Here is a 21017-nt window from a genome sequence, read left to right as displayed (position 1 = left end):
AATTGCATTCTACTTTTAAACTGACTATTTTTATATAGGTTTGGCATTCAGCCTTTTCCACATATAATTTTGAAATACTACTGAAAGAGCAGTTGACAAGCATTCTGTCTGTTTTTGTCCATCCAGCTGTATTCAACACTATTTTCAGGTTATAAATCACTCACTGGTATTTCCATTAACACTTTCCCAGCTAAAAAAATTATCTAAAATAATTCAAAACTTTGAAAATCATTGTCATAATTGCCATCATCAGCCAGTGTCAGAAGATGAACCATACCAGGAATCAACCATTTTGTTTTCTTATTTAGCCCAAATTTTCAACACAAATCTGTAAAACTTCCTTGATGTAAGGTTCAAGCTATGACTGAATGTTTGTTCCGGGGCCCAACATGCCAATCAAATTTAGTTTAATAACCATTCAATTCAAGCCAAAGAACCCAGACATGTAAACAGTTGCCTACCTAAAAAAGACGGATGTTGTGATAAGTGCTAGTAGACCTCTACTGGTGTTTGATTTATGTAGTGACAAGCACTTTAACACATTAACCCCTGCCAACGAGTTTATGTGGCAGGAGGTAGTTGCCTACTGCCGAGCTCTGTAGCATCAAGGTCATGTATGATACACTAAAGTGGGTGGTATAATAGAAAGGTAGACAGATGTAGCTCTATAATGATACCAAATATACTGGAAGTTCTAGTTGCACTACAAAATACAGAGGGAAAAATCTCTTTTTTTGGACTTGTTTTTTTTCCACCCAAAATTCTCCCATGGTCAGAATCCGATTTTGTGTCCGGATTTTAGACTTCTTGATCTCAGATCTAAGGCAGACCAGTATGAACTGCAAACAGACAGATGAACCTTTGCAAAAAGTAGGATAAGATGGGCATTTGGAATAAAGAGTGGTCTTGATACAAAAATAATGGGTCCCAAAAACAAAAGAAAGAACAACTTTTACCCTTCTGCTCTTGCGCAAGCAAAATAGCCAATGAAAAATGATGTTTCTAACACAACTAGGCATTAGGCTATTTGAAAATCACCTGGAAGTTGATGTATTAGGATGTATTCAGAAATAGCTTTCAAAACGTGTTTCCTACTCAAATTTCAGGCAAAAACAACAAAAAACTCCAGGGGTTAATGTTACGGGTTAACAGTCAAATAAAAATTGTATATAACACAGAGACATTTTTATATGTGTGACTTTGAACTAATTTGAGAGAGTTCTCATGCAAAACTGCTCTCAAACTGTGCAAAATTTGTACAAATTTTGCGTAATTCATGTGCCCTGGCACCATCTCTTAATCTGATCCTTGATTATCATACACATGGGCTTTCAACCATGGGAAGTGTGCGTGTGGTGTGTGATTTGGATTTTTGATGTATATTTAACAATTTTTCAGTTAAATCGCTATGATGTCTGCAGTGTGACAGTTTCTTGTGATGTCTAGCACTGGGGCATCATGCTGCAGACATGCAGCATCATGTCCCACCCAGTCACATTATTGCGACACCAAGCCAACCAGTCCTAACACTAACCTCTTAATGCTGAGCGCCCAGAGAGGCAGCTGTTAGTACCATTTTTGTAAATTTTTGGTATGACTCGCCTGGGGATTGAACCCACAACCTCCCACATCTTAGGCGGATGCTCTAACCATTAGGCCACCAGAGCAGTACCATGGGAAATTAGAGACAGCTTAAAAATAGCTAATTTTCAAGTTCATTTATCAAATGCATTCATGTTTGATTTTCATTTATCATTCAACTTTCTGTATTCTATATTTTGCAGCTGTATTCTGATTTCTTCAGGACCATTCCATTTAAATATACCTAGTACCTTTGGGAGGCTTTTTTTAAAATTATGTACCAGGATAATATGATTACTGCAAGTTCATTTAAAAATGATACAAAATTCTAAATTGCATCTATAGGTGACTAGTTCACATTTTAATCACCTTCCATGGGTCCCACGTGTATTTTACTGAAACAGCCCTCAAAATGCATTCATCATTTCAACTGCATTCACTCTGTATTTTGTTTGCATTTGTCAGTAAATAAAGTGTTATACTTGCTTACTAGATAATAATATTCTCATTCTATAATAATCTTGAAGATGTGATTTTAAAAATAGTCCAGTACATTTCAAACTCTAAATCAAGTATTCCCACAAGAATAAAGGCATCTCTAAGGGAAAATACTGCTTTTTCTTTTAAAACATCTTTACATCAGTTTCAATGGTACTAACCAGGAGAACACAGTGCCAGACTTTGTAAGAGCTAAGGTAAACTGGGCTCCACAAAAGACTCGTACCACATCCTGTCCCACCAATTTCTCAATGATTTTAGGGGTCTTACAGCCATCACTTCCTCCTCTTCCCAACTTCCCATAATCTCCATCACCCCAGGAATACACAGCACCTGTTAAGAGAACAGAAGGAAAAATATGTGTAGCATGGATCAGACTTTGTGGATGGAAATTATACTAACATGAGACAGTAAAGTTATACTCAATAAACTTGATCTTGATAATTCACTGATATTTCATGGACCGATAATATAAATAAACTTTATACAAAACATTTACCTGACACACAACAATACTGAGGAATCTAAATATATACTAGCATTGTAAAATTACTTAATAGGGAAATAAAAATATAATATCATACCTCTTTCATTCCTCTGAAATAAGAATATGCAAACAAGCAATGTATAAACAAACAACATGATTATGCTCAACTCATGCAAGAAGAAAATCACTGAATGTTGAGCTGGTTGATTGGTTTTTAAGGGGTCAGTCAGTACTTTATTTGGCGAGGAAAAAGGAGTGAAGTGAGTTACCCAAGGGCACACTAAAACTGATGACTCTAGCTGGTCTAGGTGGGAATCAAAACTGCAACCCTTGGATCACATTCTGATGCCCCACCAAATGCTGTGAGCAGAATCAATAATGGAATCTTTTGATCAGCATGATGCATAGAGCTTAGGGTTTGCAGGAATCGTGCAACCTTGTCACAAATGTCCATCTGAAGCCAAGGTATAATGTACCCACTAGCAAGCTGTAAAATCCGGACTACCCCATTTTGAAACTACTGATATAAGACCTTGTTTATCACTGTCTGTCATTTGTCCCCATAAACACACTATACGCTTCAACAATAAGAAAACCAGACTGCCAACATAGCTAGGTTCACGGAATAATGTTCAGTAAACATTTGATTACAGCCAACTAAGTAAAAGAACATTATCTGAAAAGAACTTAATGCACCACTAATATTCTCTTGGCAATAAAAATACTTTTGAAATAAAAGAATTCTGATTTTGAAACTAAAAACATTTCAGTTTATTTCTGGACTGAATTCAGGATGTAAACTCCCCATCCCCCCCCTTGCGATCTCCCTTTAAAAATTAGACAGGGGGATGTCCCTTAAATGTTTCAACCTAGATGAAACACTGCTGCTATGGTCACCTCCATTCAAAATAATTTCTTATTTTGATGGTTTTATTTCTCTTTCTCATTTTTTCACCTACGTATTCAACATCCTTTGCAGCTAACCCCCTTAAAAAGCCAAAATTGTTCCATACTTATATAAGCAGGCTGGTCAAATGCAGGTAATACTGAATGAGGGTGACTAACCTGGTACTTACAATAATTTATGTACAAATGTGCTGTGATAAATCACATGCTTATTTCCTCTCATACAAATCATCAAGAGTATCTGTAATACTGAAAAATATCGAAACAACTAATTGTGACAGACCTGTATCTGTGACAGCCACAGTTTGAGCATCTCCACTCCCACAGGCAATATCCACAACTCTGTGACCTTTCAGTGCAACCACCAAACTGGGGACTAACAGATCCTCTGTTCCTCCATGACCCAGGCGGCCATAGTTGCCCCTTCCCCAGGTGTACAGCTCCCCTGCAGCTGTGACAGCAGCACTATAGGTACTGCCACATGCAATGTGAACTACATGCTTCCCAGACAGGGCTGTGATCAATGTGGGTTCTTCTCGAGTTCTGGAATAAACAGACCTATTGATTTACAGTTGTTTAAAGGCAAATTATCACACGAATGCCTCTTAGTGTCAAGTCAATGAGAGTATACCTGCCAAAACACATCATGCTGAAAGCCCAATTTTAATCATGTTAAAAAATTTTGTTTTAGAGTTATCTTCAAAAACATGAGAAAAAAACACACTGCAATATATGCCCATAACATGTAGCATGTATACACAGTAAATAGTCCTGCTTAGAGCACATGTATAACTATCCTTGGGGAGCACCATTTCACATTATTTTATTGACTTACAATAGCTAGGGTGATGTGTTAGGTTCTTTGATGACCCACTGTGCCCATTCAGTTCATTTGCACAGGTAAAATTTACAAAGTGGAACAACCCAATTCATTTGAAGTTAAAGGTAAATCAAAGAGATGCATGTTGATGAACAAAGGTTATTACATATCACTGCCTTGAATGAGACTGTTTAAGCCATCTTTATTACAGATTATTGGCAAGTTTGTAAACAGCAACATTTCTTTGAAGTCAGATTTTACTCCAGATATAAAATGCAAAATTTGATTAATTCAGTAATCAGAATAGTGTTTGAGTATGATTCATTTTTTTAAGGTAAAATGTCAAAATGCATTTCCTGTGATTCAGGAAATAATGAGCTATCAGAGAACCAAGCACAGCCCAGAAAAACAAAATTTCAGAACTCCAGGTCGACAGTTTGACATTGTGAAGTACAGCAGCAAGTGGAAGCATTTGATTAATTGCACATACTGCATTCACCATATCAACACTAGTCATCCTGGAATTTACGACATCAGCTGACATGGCAGTACCACATGTATGCAACACTGAGACAAAAACTGGAACATTCAGATTAGTTCAACTTATTATCATTTGTTACAATCTTAATCTTGTTAAAATACCATCTATTAGTTGACCCATGATGATTTTACCTATAAAACATAATGAGAAAATATAATCCCAGCTAGTTGCAAACGCATATAAATATGTGTTAACTAATCTGTGAATGGAAGGTATTACCATATGTAGGTTGTGAATATAGCAGGTTTCACAGTTTGCTGAAATAGACCTGTCAGTAAGCCCCCCCCCCCCTTAAAGGTAATAATCTGACAATGCCCATCCTGACATATGACACAATCATCTGACAAATGCATACCAAGCGTAATTGTGAAAATCTCTCAAATGGTTCAGACAATATTGACAGGAGTGTGATGTAGAGATGGACAGACAAATCTTTTTTAAATACAGAAAACTCTTAAAATGCTAATCAGTTAAAGCCCATTCATCCACAGAACACACTGTAAAGTTATGATACACAAATATCTCAAATGGTTCATAAGATATAACTGAGTATGACATACATGATACATGTGATTGAAATCGACAGGCAGAATTTTTACAAATGGGGATAACTCTTAAAATGCTGATCAGACTAAGTCTATTCTCTTAAAGTGTCTAGTCATAATACATAAGCCTACAAAGTTTCATGAAAATAACTCCAACAATTATGGAGATATTAACTGGAGAAAAGTGTGAAGGGTGGGTGGATGGGATAAAATTTGTAACAAAAATGGTGATAACTCTGTAACTGATGATGAGACTGACCATATTTTACACTCACAATATTTAGTCATGATGCAAAGAATATATATTTTTTCAAAGCATTTTGGAGATATTAAGCAAATAAATGTGTAACAGACAGATGAATGGAAAAGCTGACTCCAGTATACCTCACAAATGTTTGTTGGGGGTCTAAAATGAGGATAATATAATGTGAGAATACAATTAAATATCATAAATGACTTCATTAGGATTTGACACTTCTGAGAAAACACAATAATGTTTCAAGAAAATCCAAGATCGAGACAATTTTCCTAACAATTCTGACTGGGGTTTTCATTAATCTGGGGAATTCTACTGAAAAAGAGGAGGAAAAGAAAAGAAATTTCCAATTTACATATTATCTCCATGTCCAAGTCTGCCTCCATCGCCATTTCCCCAGGAATAGACTTCCCCATCATTTGTAAGGGCCTGGTAATGTTTGCCATCAGGACAGGCTGCCAGCTTTAATACCTCTCTGTCCCCAAACCCCGTCACAAGCTGCAACGACTGCAAGAAGGGAATAATATCATCACATAAATATTTTATTACGTACCTATGAATGAAGGGGCCCCGAGTGGCCGAGTGGTCTAAAGTGCTCACCGTTACGGATCACTGCCATCTCATCTCTGTCTGCGTGAGTTTGAGTCTCGGATTCGGCTAATATGGTTATGTGAGAAAGCTTGCCAGTAGCTTCTCATGGGTCGGTGGTTATTTCTGGGGGTTTCCCGGGTTCTTCCTCCACCATTTATATTGGCCGCCATGTATAGCCTATCTTATGCTGAAAAATGGCGTTAAACCCTACAACAACAACAACCTATGAATGAGTGTGCATTTGTGTTGCTTTAACAATTTGAGTCATATCGCTATGATGTCTGCAATGTGGCAGTTTGTAGTGATGTCTAGTAATGGGGCATCATGTTGCAGACATGGTGTATCGTGTCCCACCAGTCACATGATCCTGACACCATTTCTACCAGTCTGAACACTAACCCCTTAACGCTGAGTACCATGAGAAGCAGCTGCTTGTACCATTTTTTAAAGTCTTTGGTATGATTCAGCCTGTGTTCAAAAACACGATCTCCTGCATCTGAGACAGATGCTCTAACCACTTAGGTCACCGAAGCAGTATGATTCAGCCTGTGTTCAAAAACACGACCTCCTGCATCTGAGACAGACGCTCTAACCACTTAGGTCACCGAAGCAGTCCTGCCTATAAATGATACATTACCCCAAAAAATAATTTTCTAACAGCCTGATTTTGAAATTTCTATCACTATCACTAGAGTTTTATGATTACATATCACCACAGATGGAAAAAAATGGAACTTATTTATGAAGTACTATCAAACCCATTGATGAATCCGATTCTCAAAAAACTAACATTGGATATAGGACTGAAATAAATAGTTTAAAAATTTGTACAACAACAAAACATCCAACCATCTTTCATGGTAAAATTTAAAAGTGTACAGAACTACACGCCAGCTGTCAGATGGAAATCGCAGATCATCTTCGCATTTCACATTATCTGCATTCAGACCGGTGAAATCATAGAAATGCTTTGCTGTACAAAACTGATGAACCCCAGAATCACAGTCATCCACAAATATCAACAAAATTCTCCAAAACAAGGTATGATTCAAATTACTGACAATGACTGCAAGTACAATCCAATGTAAGCAGCAAATCTGAATCTGTTATGCAGCACCTCCTCAACTATTAATGGCCTTCTTACACAACAAATAGTTCCAATAATAAATTAAAATAAATCAATGTTTACTTTATTGAAGTATAAGATAAAAGCCGATGTTGATTGGGAAAGTGTTATGATATCTTGTCAGTATGCTACATTAGCCGATCACAGTTAATGCTTCAAGTTTCTTGAGAACTGCTAACATCATGCTTTCTCAAGATGGGACAGCTTTCCTGATCGACATTCGAATAATGTCTTCAACTTATTGGGAGTGAAATTCATATCACAAGAGAAATAAATTCAAGCAGGATGAATTCTAGAGTTTCTACATAGCAGATTATTTATTAAATTATGCTTCTCTGATAATATTTACCTCATCACATAATAATTAGAACAACTTTCTTTGCTATCTCCATGACAAGACTTCCCAGAAAGGCAAATGTCTTTCTGTAGTATGTAGACAAAGGGAAGCAACTATTACATGTTAACTCCCCTGTCTACCACCAAGGTGGCTATCATTATACCCAGTTTTACTGACCAACACCTTAAAGGATGCTTGCATTGCAGATATGGGTGGGAGGGATAATTTGTAATGTGATCAGGTAAGTGTTATCAAACAAACGAATATACTAAAAATTGCTTTCGGTGTTAAATTAGTTACATGATTACATTACATCAGGAGAATAGGTAAGAGGGGGAGGAAATGCTGAACATCCTACCTATACATGTATCATGCAGGAGTATGATTGCTCTACTTAATGGATGAACTTTCAATAATATCAATATTCTTCTAAACACTTATATATATTTGTGTAGAAGCCATTTTCTGTTTTTTTTTTAGTCGGTGATCATTACAGCTGACCTTCTGACCCCCACCCCCAATCAGTCAACTTATACCATAATCATTGTGCAAACCATCCACTAAGTTTAGTCCAGGTCTGTGACATCTATTTAAAATTACTGTGCATAAACTATTTTATAGTCCAGGTCTGTGACATATTTAAAATTACTGTGCATAAACTATTTTTCAACTTTCAATGAGCTTGCCCTTGGACCTTTAGACCAACAAAACAATAGGCTTCTTCCTAGCCCAATTGCAAGACATCCACAAAGGTTTGGTTTGTAAAGTGAAACCGTTTTTACTTCTACATTAATAATGGTTTATGATAGGAGGGTATCATTATGATGAACTGAGGAATGGGCTAACAGACATAACATAATACACTCCAGCTTATGGCAGGCATATAAAATCAAAGCAATATGTGCTTTATTCAGTGTGATCCTATCAAGAAACTCAAATGCACCTCCAATGTGAAGAGCTGCCAAGAGAGATGACGGGAGCTAACTCTTCTAGTATGTACATATTGTTACAAATTTTACATGAATTCAAACTATTTAGTTTTTGGGAGAGACTTATTGTGATTTATTTATATGTACCATTCTCTTTTTGCATTGTAAAGCATGGTAAGCATTTAGTTTTACAAACATTGTTTGAAAACTAAATTGCAAATATATTGTTTCATGAACAGATGAGTACTTTGTTAAGTAAGATGTTTTGCTCAAGAATATAAGTATGATTGATATTATGTGCTATATCCATATATTTTACAATGTTTGCCATCTTTGTTTTGGATGCAATTTATGTATTAGGGGCACCTTCCGTTTTTCACATTTGTTTACATTGTTTGAATTCAATAAATTAAAGAAATAATAGTTTCATGTACAGATGGGTATTTTGAGATTATGTTAAGTACGATGTTTTGCCAAAGAATGTTCTGTATGATTGATATTATGTGCTACATTTCATGTAAATTAAGATATCTGCCATTTTGTTTTGAAGGCTATTTAAGTACTGGAGACAGCTCCAGTTTTCAATATGCAGAATCATAGCTGCCAACCTTCCAGGCTCACAATTATTGAAAATAGGGACAAAAAAGTTGTGAATTTGGACATGAATTAGTGACAAATACCATTACAATAACTCCAGCCACTCTGACCGTCAATACTACACTATATCAAGATCACAATATAAAACACAACATATATGCAGAAATATATCTGCATTTCTATTTGTTATGGTATTCATAAACTTCACTTGTTCTTGTGGTTATTTATCAAGACATGATACTGTGGCAGACTTGAACTTCCTCAACTGCTTGATCATAAATTTGTCTTCTTAACAGTTCAGACTTCTTGCCTGCTGGTTGACTTTGGTGACTAAAATTGCTGACAAATTTTCTGCAGCTTAGAAGGCCCTAAAGTCTGTCTTATTTTTCCTCACTAAAGAAAATACTCTTTCGTTGTCACTGCTGCTGTGAGGAATGCACGGGAGCTGCAGCACTTTTGGTTCTTCCACAGGAAAATCTGGAAGCGATTTTCAAGTCCAGGAACATTTGTCGGAACAAATGTTTAGCATGGTCTCCAGATGATAAAGGTAGATTGTGTTCAACAAGAAAACTCACCAATAATGCTTCAGTGTTGGTAGCCTGCAGGTCTTCTGCTGATGGCTTAAAATATTCCAGAGCTGAAATCTGCAAATTCTTAATTTTCCCAACTTCAACTTGTTTTTTGCAACCGATGTGCTTCCTCACATCATCTCTGCCACCATGCCCATTATTACAATTTGTGGCACACTGTGTGCAAAAAGCATGATGTATATCAATGTTTAATGGCAGAATGCACAGCCAATTTTTGATATATTCCAAATTAAACTTCACTTTTTGAGCAATACATTTCTTTTTCCTTGGTGGTGAAGACATTTTCAAGATCTTACATGCAATGCTGAATGGTAATTCAAATCAGTGTTGGTGACGCATGCATGAAGCAAATTTCCAGTTAGGTCCCTGTTTCTCTCAAAAGCATTTGTAAAACTACTCTTATACATATAGATTAAAATAGGCTAAAATGCTTGCTACCGGGCCAACTGTACTAATCGGCTGTAGCTCTACTAATATTGCGACTGGACCGTTTCGGCAACTGCGAATATCATGACTAGCGCTTAATGGGAAATCGATTATTTTATTAATGATTTAAAATAATTGAGAATTGGAGAAATCGTGAATTTTTGGCTTGTGGTGTGAATCCATGAATCACTGAAAAAGTCGTGAAATCTAAATTCGTGAGGGTTGGCAGCTATGCAGAATGTGCAAGTATAACTGAACATTAATTAAGAGTTTACAGAACAGGTTTTTACATAGAGTAAGTTCTGCTTAACAATAAAATAATGCACTTACCATCTCCTGCAAATAAGACACATCAACATTGTGCATGTTCTGGTTTTCCTGTACCATTAACTCATATGAAGGCCAATGTTTACTGTTATATGTCTGACACAATGATTTGAGTGTTTGGTCATAGATTTTAATTAAAAGTGTAATAATATAACTAGCATTAAATACTTGTCTTGAATCACAATATTTTAATGAGAGTTAATATTTATTGTGTCTTAAATACCTGTTAGCAATATGCACTATTCTGGCAGAGTGTTACATGGTACAGTGTAACTGAAGGAAAAAAATAAGGGTGTTGTGCACACATCAGTTTTCTTTCAATCAGCATCAGGTTCATATGCAAATGCAATATGTACTGTATTCCTATTTTACAAATCAGCTTCCAAAAGTGACAGGCAATGTAATCATTTTCTAGACAGAAATTAAAGTAATCATTTAAGAAAATATACATTCATTTCTGTAATATAAATATTTAGTAAATGTCAGTACTTTAAAAAAAATCAAAGCCAAAGAAATAACATAGAGTACTTGTACATAGGGATATGGGGTCTTCATATAATGTAGACTATTTCAGTACATTTTGCATGACTATGTATTTTTATTTTAACAGAAATGGTCATCCATTTCACATGATAGTTCTTTTTATTAGGATTTGTTTGTTATTGGGATTTTTATGTTACCCCTCTGAAGATTCATAAATCTTAATATTAACTTCTTTGTGATCAATGTTATTATTTAATACAATTAGTTCAGAGCATTGGTTATGACATGTCATTGTCATAAAACAGAAGGAACATAATAAAAGACTATGTAAATTCTGTTATATTAATTTAAAAGATTATGTAAATTCTGTTATATTAATTTAAAAGAATATGTAAATTCTGTTATATTAATTTATTTATGACCAGAGTAAATTTTTTACTTTTCTCATTCAGAGATTCTACTGTCCATATGCTTGGAAAGATATACAGTTTCTTCACATATAAGTAGCTAAGGTAACAAGCCATTATTTCTATGGGGATTTTGTCTGTTATCAGACAACTTTCTATATAACACATGATTATGTTGCAACCAATTCAAAGTTTAAATTTAAGGATTGCCAAAGTCTAGAAACAGAAAGTAACCCTCTAAATATAAATAAGCTTAGGCTTGAAATGAAATCTGGGTGAGCATGTTACTACACATATGATGACAACACTATTTATAATGCTTCTTATCTGCAGCTATTACAATCTTTGTCAATAATAATTATTCTTACATTCAATATAGTACATGAAAAATTAGTGTGTCACAAAGGAAACAACAGTGGTGTATAACAAAACAAATACAACCTTCTAATTTCATCATTTTCATGTGTAATAGAACTTACAGGTGATTCTGAAGAGTAGGAAACAAGGTAGACCTTCCCATTTCTGGCCAGTACAAGCATACAGCGTTCAGCACACACAATCTGCTTAACTCCATCTACATCATTCAGGAAGTCCAAGGTCATGGGTCCGCTGTTAGTCCCACTTCCATTCCAACCAAACCAGCCCCAGGCTATAACCTCTTGGCTGCCATTTGTATTCTGACAATGGACACACAAACAAAAATGTAATTAGAATGCGACAAGAAATGTGTATGCAGGGATATTCCTGGGATGGTCCAGTATTAATTTGCAAATAAAAGGTAACATATGTTTATAATGAATTCAGTTTTGCACGGGTGGGTTTACATGACCAAATGAAATATATCATTTATATTACTCCAGGAGTGAGAGATACTTGATCCCCATATTTTCTTGGTGGCCTCTTAAATTTTCGACTGGCCCAATTTTTTTCTTAATTTTGCATTATCATCAATAGGAAAGTGGGCCACTTAATCACCTAAGGGCTGTGTGGCTGCCTGAGCAAAGGGAATACCTGTGAGTAGAGCTGTGAGCACTTAAACAATTTCCTAATCTTTTTATCTAAACAATTTCAAATGAACTTGTGTATCATAACAAACCTTTGCTTTACCAAGGAATGTAATCAAATTCCAAATTGATGCTTCCAATAATTAAAACAAACTGTATGCTAAAATCCTAAACAACTTCACGAAGCCTCTATTTTCATCATCTTCTGAATGCAATAGATTTATTTTGCTTGAATAATTTTTACTCCTTGAAAAAAAAACTTGGAGATAATCACAATGATATTTCCCATATTGGTAAGGTTTTGGTAGAAAAACATCTGGTTTGATGTCTTGTGAAATGGTAGTTCAAAATAATGCTTGACAACATTTAACCATCAATGAAATGCCTGTACTTTTAATTTTCAAAGCTATTCTGCATTCTTTAAATGAAATAATTGAAGAAATCTTTCAGTTTAAGTAATGCTTTTTGTTTATTTCTATTAGCAAAGACATGTCATTGAACTGGTGTGACATCAATGACGTTATTATGATGTAATAATACCAGAGACTTGAATGCAACTCAAAATGGTCACTAACCCACATCTAAGGTCTCAATTTAGCATGATGAAGAAAAGGACAAAAATGCTCTGATTGCTGTGAGACTGGGAAAACATTATTCCATGCGAGGTCCACTTGAAGGAATCACTTTTGTATATGTGATATAGTATCAGGTTTAAACTCACCTTTTGTGTGTGTGATGGGGCCAGGTGTGGAGCACACAGCCTGTCTAGGTGTGACAAGATGACTACAGCAGTCATTCTGAGGTCTATAGTTGCACCAGGGTCCTCCGGGTATGACAAGTATCGCAGGAACACTTCTGTAGGGCTCACTATATAGGTACTCTGCAAAGTTTCAATCAAATGTGACAATGCATAATTATTGTTCTATTTCCTCTAATTATTTATGAAAAATTTAAACTACACAAATATACAATCTGCAATATAAGTTTTTATGACCCGTTTACAAGGTTTTACTAAAAGCAAGTTATTAAGGTACATGAATTTAAATTATATATATATATATATATATATATATATATATATATATATATATATATATATATATATATATATATATATATATATATGAGTTGTTGTTGTTGTTGTTGTTCTAGGATTTAACGCTATTCTTCAGCACAAGATAGGCTATACATGGTGGCCAGTATAACTGGCGGAGGAAGACTGGAAAACCCAGGGAAGAACCACCGACCCACGAGAAGCTACTGGCAGGCTTTCCCACGTACCCATGCTAGCCGAGCCTTGGACTCAAACCCACGCAGACAGAGGTGAGATGGCAGTGATCCGTAACAGTGAGCGCTTTAGACCACTCGGCCACTCAGGGCCCCTATATATATGAGAGTGAGAGACCAACAGAAATTGAGACACTGAGACAGACAGAGCCAGAGAGCCAATGATAAAATGGTGCGAAAAATCAAGGTCTCAAAGTGCAGACAGGCATTTAAAATCTGTTAACAAATGTTCTGACATAATACTGTTGGAACACTTGATGAAGGGATGGAGATGGCAACTGTTTGCCAGTGCTTTGATATTGCTTGTGCAAGACATTGAAACAAAACTCAGTCTTACCTTGAATTTTATGAAAATTCTTGTTTGCCAGGTGTCAATTCCTTTGAGGAACTCTTTGTTTATTCTTCATCTGGATTAAATTCAGCAGTAAATCACCATCAGCTGAATTTAATCCAGATGAAGAAGGAACAGAAAGAGTTCCTCAAAGGAACCGACACCTGGCAGACATGAATTTTCAAGATAAGACTGAGTTTTTTTGGTGATATTCCTGAGTGATAAGATTTTCAACTCAGCAGCTGTGGCAGCCATAATGAATATTAAGCTTGGCTCCATTTTCATTAAGGACCAAGTAAGCCTCATAAACGTCTGATCCTGAAAATCTCATTAATAAGACCATCCATTCAGGAAGATCTGGTGGACAGCAGATCAGCACCATTGTCATTAAGGATCAACTAAACATCATTAGGATATGTTTAGTGAAAACCCCATGTCAATATGACCCTCTGTTCAGGAAAAGTAGCACAAACAAGATTTTCAAGCTGGCCATCATGGCGGTCCTGTTAGATGTAAAACAGACACTATTTTCATTTAAGACCAACTAGATATCATAAGAAGTCTTTTGGTGTAAAGTCAATGTTGATATACCATCCATGCAGGAGGAGCAGCATAAACAGGATTTTCAAGCTGACCGTCATAGCAGATTAATACTAATTTCAATTAAGACCAATTATATATCATAAGAAGTCTTTTGGTGAAAACCCTACTTTGATATGGCCATCTATTCAGGTGGACCAACAATAAGAGTTTAAGATGGCCACTGTGTTGACTATATTTTAAGACCAATTGCCATCATATTAATTTATGACAACTAGGTACCATTATAAATCTGCTGGTGAAAACTCCACATCTGTTTGAATTTCCATACAGGAGGCATAGTGATAACAAGTTTTTCAAGATGTTTGTTATGGTGGCCATACTGGGTATCAGCACCATTCTGATTAGTTTTTGTTTGGTTATGGCACAGCAACTCAATAAGATTTTGGTACTGAATCAACCGGAGTAAAATGCCTTGTGCAAGGACATACATTGGTAGCTGACCAAGTCTGGTCTCATGGTGTTATTCAAACACACCCCCTTTCTGTCGTGAATCTGGCACATAAACCACTGAGTCAAAATGGCTCCCTTTTCATTTAAGACCAACTAGGCATTATAAGTCTTTTAATGAAAACCCAACACGATCTGACATCTATTGATGAAGAGTAGTTACAATAAGACTTTTAGTGAAAACCCAATACCATCTGACATCTATTGATGAAGGGTAGTTACAATAAGACTTTTAGTGAAAACCCAACACGATCTGACATCTATTGATGAAGAGTAGTTACAATAAGACTTTTAAGATTGCCACTATGGTGCCCATATTGGATGTTCAATATTTTAATTAACGACCAACTAGATCATGGGATGAATGTGTGTGCAAACTTTCATGGCAATCTGCTATGTAGTTTTGGAGGAATAGTAATGTCAAACTTGTGCCAGCAGATGGACAATGGTCAGATTAAGGACAAAAGGCAATTCCATTTTTCTTCTGGTCCTGCTATAAAAGCAAGTAGCTAGTTATTTTTTTAACATTTTTTTTTACACAGCAAACAATGTCAGCCTTTAAATGATCATCTGACATTGGGGGACTTTTTAAAGTTGTTATTTTCAATTGCATCTTATCCAAGTCTTAAAAGCTCACAATGGATTCAGGCAATGTAAGTATTTTCCTTTACAATTAAAGATATTCTGTCATTGCTGTGAATAAGATTACAAAAAGTCAATTGAATTCCTGTCTTATCCTTACCTCATCCCACCTAGCAGAATAGTCTAGTACTCTGGACTTGGCACTCAGGATGGTCTGAAATCTTTTCAGTAGAGGGACGAGTGGTGCACTGATCAGATTGCTGCTGACTCGGTTATCATAGTCATGGCGGCTATTGTTCCACAAGTTGAGGAGCAGGAGTACTGAACTGAGGATGTACGAAAGTGATCCACGCTGCACTGCTAGCTCCAAAATTAGGGCAAGTGCTGTCTGCTGATCCTGGACTGGTACCTTGATTGGTTTGGAGGCACCACCCACAACATCCCTGACAAAATACATATTCATTCATAATAACTTTTAGTGCAATATCTTAATAAGATCTTTACAATTCTTGTTGTCTTTAAAATAATCATAATATCTTTTAAGATGCACATAAAACATAAGGACTACTGCATATTATTTCTTCATTTCCTGCAGGTTAACACATCTTTATACAGCAACTCTAAATTTAAAAGGTATGTCTGATGCCATATAGTTTTCAAATCTGTTGTTATACTTTTATATAGATCTTTCTTTTCCTTTCTGGATGTCAATTCTGAAAGCACTAGATATTTTGTTCTTCACAGTATAAATATAATGTCATCACTTATACCCAAATTCTAGTCTAAACTGATGTAACTAGATCTCACCAAATCCTAGTCTAAACTGATGTAACTAGATCTCACCAAATCCTAGTCTAAACTGATGTAACTAGATCTCACCAAATCTAGTCTAAACTGATGTAACTAGATCTCACCAAATCTAAACTGAAGATTCTTCACATATGTAGCCCAACTCATTCTTCCTTTTTCATCATGACTTCAGCATTAGATAATGTGCTGGAATTCAATTTGCATCCATTTCTATAACCTTAAATAAAAGGGCACCTGTTTCATTTAGAACCAACTAGACCATTGGATGAATGTTCTTATCACACCCATCCTGTTAATTCATGAGGGTTAGCTATAATAAACTTGTGCTAACAGATGTCACATGCTGGATGACAGGATATAGCATAAACTCTCTCCAACCATTACACTTAACAAAGAAACAATTTTGTTTGTGTATAAGCAATACTTTAGGTTTATTAAAAAAATATAAACCAAATTTTTCTAACATTTTTTTTTTAGTGATCTAACAACTCTGAAAAATAACCAATGCTTTCAACATTTTATCTGACACCAATGAGCACCATTCTGTGCTCAACCAAAGGAAGTTAGAAAAGCTGCCTACAAATTCTAACACTCAGATGGAATTTCCCTTTCCAACACTAGTTACTGTGGCTATTGATAAACTTACCCAGCAACAACAGAATGTAGAAATTTGGTTGCCCTGTCCACAACCTCAAGCCACACAGAGGACACTCCACTCTCATCAAACAGACTGGCCTCAGGGAGGGACTGAAGAGCTTCTAATGACTCCTGAAGCAGCTCCGCACAAAGGTCTGCATCCTCACCAGACCTCCATGCACGTCGGAGGAAGGCAAATGCAAAACTAAGTGCTGCTCTCGACCCAACTCTTGCAAGACTAATGGTTGCTTTCTCTGCTGGTTTTATATTGCTGAAATGATTCACATATGTTAAAATAAGTGAAGCCTCTCCAATCTGAAACATCAGTAAGTCAAAATCCCACAGAAACTAAACCATGTTTCTGGTCGTGAATTTTGCAATGAAAATAAAATCATAAAAATGAAGCTTATCAGAGCAAGTAGTTAAAAAATGGTTTCTGAACAGCCCAATATATATATAAAACAAACAATGAAACAAATCATAATTATAATTCAGCAAACAAACATTTTCTGAATTTAATAACTATCAATAATTTGCAGTTGATTCTGCTATGTAGTTAAAAAATATAGTGAAAGTCAAATTCTCTTTTCTAAGATCAACATCTAACCCATTTATCCATCCTTCCACATGCATCTATCATCTGCAAAGCTTAATCTGTTCTAATTTAAACTTATTCCCATTCTGATCCATCCAGTAGTAGCCGTAGCTCAATTGATAGAGCACTGGATTCAAAATCCAAGAGTGGCAGGTTCGATAATCACCCTCGCCAGAATGAGTCAGCTGCCAAAGTATGTCCTTGGGAAAGCACTCAGCTCCCATTTCCCTGACATAATATACCAATACTGTTTAAAAAGTACCATTAAAACACCCAAAAAGGAATAGTTACCTGCCTACTATACATCAACATCATTAGCCTTTTGTAACAAAGGTTTATGAAAAAATATCAAGATGACTAACAAATCCGCAAATGCTACTAATTTAAATTTACATAAATGATTAACACTGAATCCTCATCATATTACTACCCTGTATATAGAGAAGAACCACTTATTCAAAGATGTTCATTTATTCTTACAAAATATTACTATTTCCAAAGCAGACAAGTACTACACCTTTCCCTGGATAACTCATGCCTAGATAAATCATGAACCGGCTTACAATGCAGGGTCAGGAGCAGATCCCATCTTTTCCCTCACAAAATACCCCCAAAATTGGCCCCTATTTGTTGGATGAGATGAAAATCATGATCAAAATTAGTAATCGAAGATTCAAAAAAATCAATATTTTAATACTAAAAAAATGGAGTTTCAGTGGTGATGATTGTTGTTTCAAGAATTAGATGTCACTAGTTTTTGAGAGAAAAAAGATTTTTTTGTTGCTGTGAATTAACAATAGCATGTGAATATATACACATTGACAAGCACAATCCAGTGACATAATACAATGTTTCCTGAGGTACATGTGTTGTGTCTCAAAACCTCATATAACAGTGGTTCTCAACTCATGAGTCACGACCCAAAATTGGGTTGCCATGCTGTTTTGGGTGAGTCACCAAGATCAACCCTATTAATTTGAAATTTCCTACCCAAGTGGCTTCTTTTAGCAATCAGTGGGTCATGAGGCTAACACCACAAACTTAATCTGGGTTGCTGCCCAAAAAGGTTAAGAACCACTCTCACAGAGTATCATTTTTAGTAATCTTTCAAAGATCGGTTACCTTGAAAATAAAGGTAGTTTATACTGAAAAGCAAACAACTTTTGAAAACATTTAACTGACAGTATTTCCCAATGCAAATACAAACAAGAATTACACCATTTAAAATACCCCCTCCCCCATCAATACCAATACCATCACTCATCTTCTCAAAGTTGATGTCTAACTAGAATGGCATTCCCTTCTTAAATTTTCACTTTTGCCCATGCTTATGTTGCAGTCTGTGTTTTTGAATCCCACTCTGCATGGGTCATCGAGGGAGAGGTATGTTCTCAAAGAAATTTTCTAAGTCAACAATGAGAATATTCTTGCTGCAAATATCACGTGAAAATAACAGGGAATCTCATATACCATATATACTCACTTATAAGTCAAGATTTTGAGACTCATAATTCAGTTCATATGAAGTAGATGTTTTATAAGTGTGATATACAAAATTTTGATAAATCTAGGGTAATAGCGGATACTCTAGATTTTTGCACTGCATACGAATACTGTTAACTCAAATATATTTTTGGTTTCATGCATCTATTCCCATTAAGAAATGCATGTACAATGTGCACTGTGTTTGTCTGTTTCATGAAGGCATTCATTACATAATTCCTGCATCTACAGTTAATTAGATTTTAATAATTTAAAATATTACTGGTAATTTAAATACTACCCACTGCAAAGTGGAGTGTCCATATATGTTGTTTACCATGGGTGTATAGGAGCTAGTATTTTGCATCCATTTATATGCAAATTCAAACAACCTATCACTGTATCATATTTAGTGTTTTGCTGTATGGACACTGTGTTTGATGCAATAAAATTTTGATTTCATTTGTATTTTCCTGTTCATTACATCAAATTTGTTTCCCAAGTTATATTTCCTATGAAATCTACCAGTATATGTGGGCGGACAAACCAACATTCAATCCTTTTGAGCAAGCCGCACATTTTTAATAATTATTCAGTACCAAGAAGAGTCCCACAACTTCCATGCATGTTTGACCTTAATTCCAAAGCTTGTAAAGGCAGCAGCCTTTTCGTTTTCCCATGTGACAACCCTTTGATGAATCTGCAAGTTTGATAATTGTTCAGTGCCAAGTATCAGGGGTGGTTTTCTGAACTCCTTAAGATCTTGCCGCACAACTGACACATGTTCATTGCACGCTTTAATACAATTCAGACTGCATGATCAAAGTGTTACTTACTGAGCCAAAGCTCAGACTCCACATTAACATCTACGCCTGACACTAAAGACACAGATTGGAATAGAAAAATATTTAAAATGACTAGACAACAATGATTTATGATGACTTAATGGCAATGGAGGATTTCAGATCTTTATTAGACTATGAGGATGAATTCTGGTGTTTTGCACCATGTGACATTAGATAGTGAAGTTTATATGACACTGTGAATCGTAAAAGTGTGGACCTGAGATTATTTCAGACCGCTGAAAAACCATTAAAAAAATAGTCTTAAAAAAGATTTCTACATGCAATTGTTACAAACTGACATTACCTTTTCTGTTTGCTTAGGTTGGTTTGATTGGCCTGAGTCTTCTTTGTGGGTCCAATCTTCTCAGATGGGGCCTGACGAGACAGTGCTATGAAATACCGTTCCAATACAGCCAGTCGCTGCTGTAGGCGAGTTACCGACAGGGAAGTGCATGCTGCTTCCATACACAGCGAATGATGTTCATGTAACAGGGAATGAAGACACTCCTGCAGCTGTGTTTCATCTGAAAAGACATACCTCCTAAATTGCATTTACATGATTTTAAATTAAAGATACATTTCACAGTCATATCCTTCTTACCTTTATTACTTACATCATAAGTATCATTTTGTCTTTGAGTTATTAGCGTATAAAAGGAAATATCTTAAGACCATATAAGAAATTAATTCCATGGTTGGAAAGCTGAAATATCTTATAGGCAGGAAATGTGTTTTAAACTACTCTGGCTTGCTCTGTGGGCTTCAGAATGCACAATAGGCCCAATGTGCCCACCAGTACATTGTAAAATGTGACTAATATCTCAACCTTTTTGACCTGGGAGGCATCCTATTAATGTTCCAGCTAAAATCTTGGATGTTTTAAAAGAAAGCAATTTATATGTTCTTTTTAAATTTGACTTTGTATATTAAGAATATTACCCTTTTTAT

At 35.7% G+C, this 21017-nt stretch overlaps 1 protein-coding gene across 9 annotated transcripts in view; it reads right to left on the bottom strand.

The window, feature by feature from the left end:
- Positions 1–21017, bottom strand: part of LOC149798376 (E3 ubiquitin-protein ligase HERC2-like) — a 246570-nt gene that overhangs the window by 164347 nt on the left and 61206 nt on the right. For all 9 annotated transcript variants that reach the window (XM_089963537.1, XM_089963538.1, XM_089963543.1 and 6 more), the window contains 8 exons: positions 20374–20593; positions 17158–17418; positions 15862–16144; positions 13173–13331; positions 11927–12124; positions 5990–6141; positions 3756–4015; positions 2241–2412 (listed from right to left, as the gene is read on the bottom strand). In XM_089963537.1, coding sequence (XP_089819663.1) covers positions 2241–2412; positions 3756–4015; positions 5990–6141; positions 11927–12124; positions 13173–13331; positions 15862–16144; positions 17158–17418; positions 20374–20593 — 1705 coding nt within the window. The remainder of the gene's footprint in view (positions 1–2240; positions 2413–3755; positions 4016–5989; positions 6142–11926; positions 12125–13172; positions 13332–15861; positions 16145–17157; positions 17419–20373; positions 20594–21017) is intronic.

The sequence above is a fragment of the Sinohyriopsis cumingii genome, chromosome 6, assembly GCF_028554795.1.
Source record: "Sinohyriopsis cumingii isolate HCF-2022 chromosome 6, ASM2855479v2, whole genome shotgun sequence".
In the NCBI taxonomy this organism is placed as follows: domain Eukaryota; kingdom Metazoa; phylum Mollusca; class Bivalvia; order Unionida; family Unionidae; genus Sinohyriopsis; species Sinohyriopsis cumingii.
This window is presented reverse-complemented; position numbering and strand designations above follow the sequence as displayed.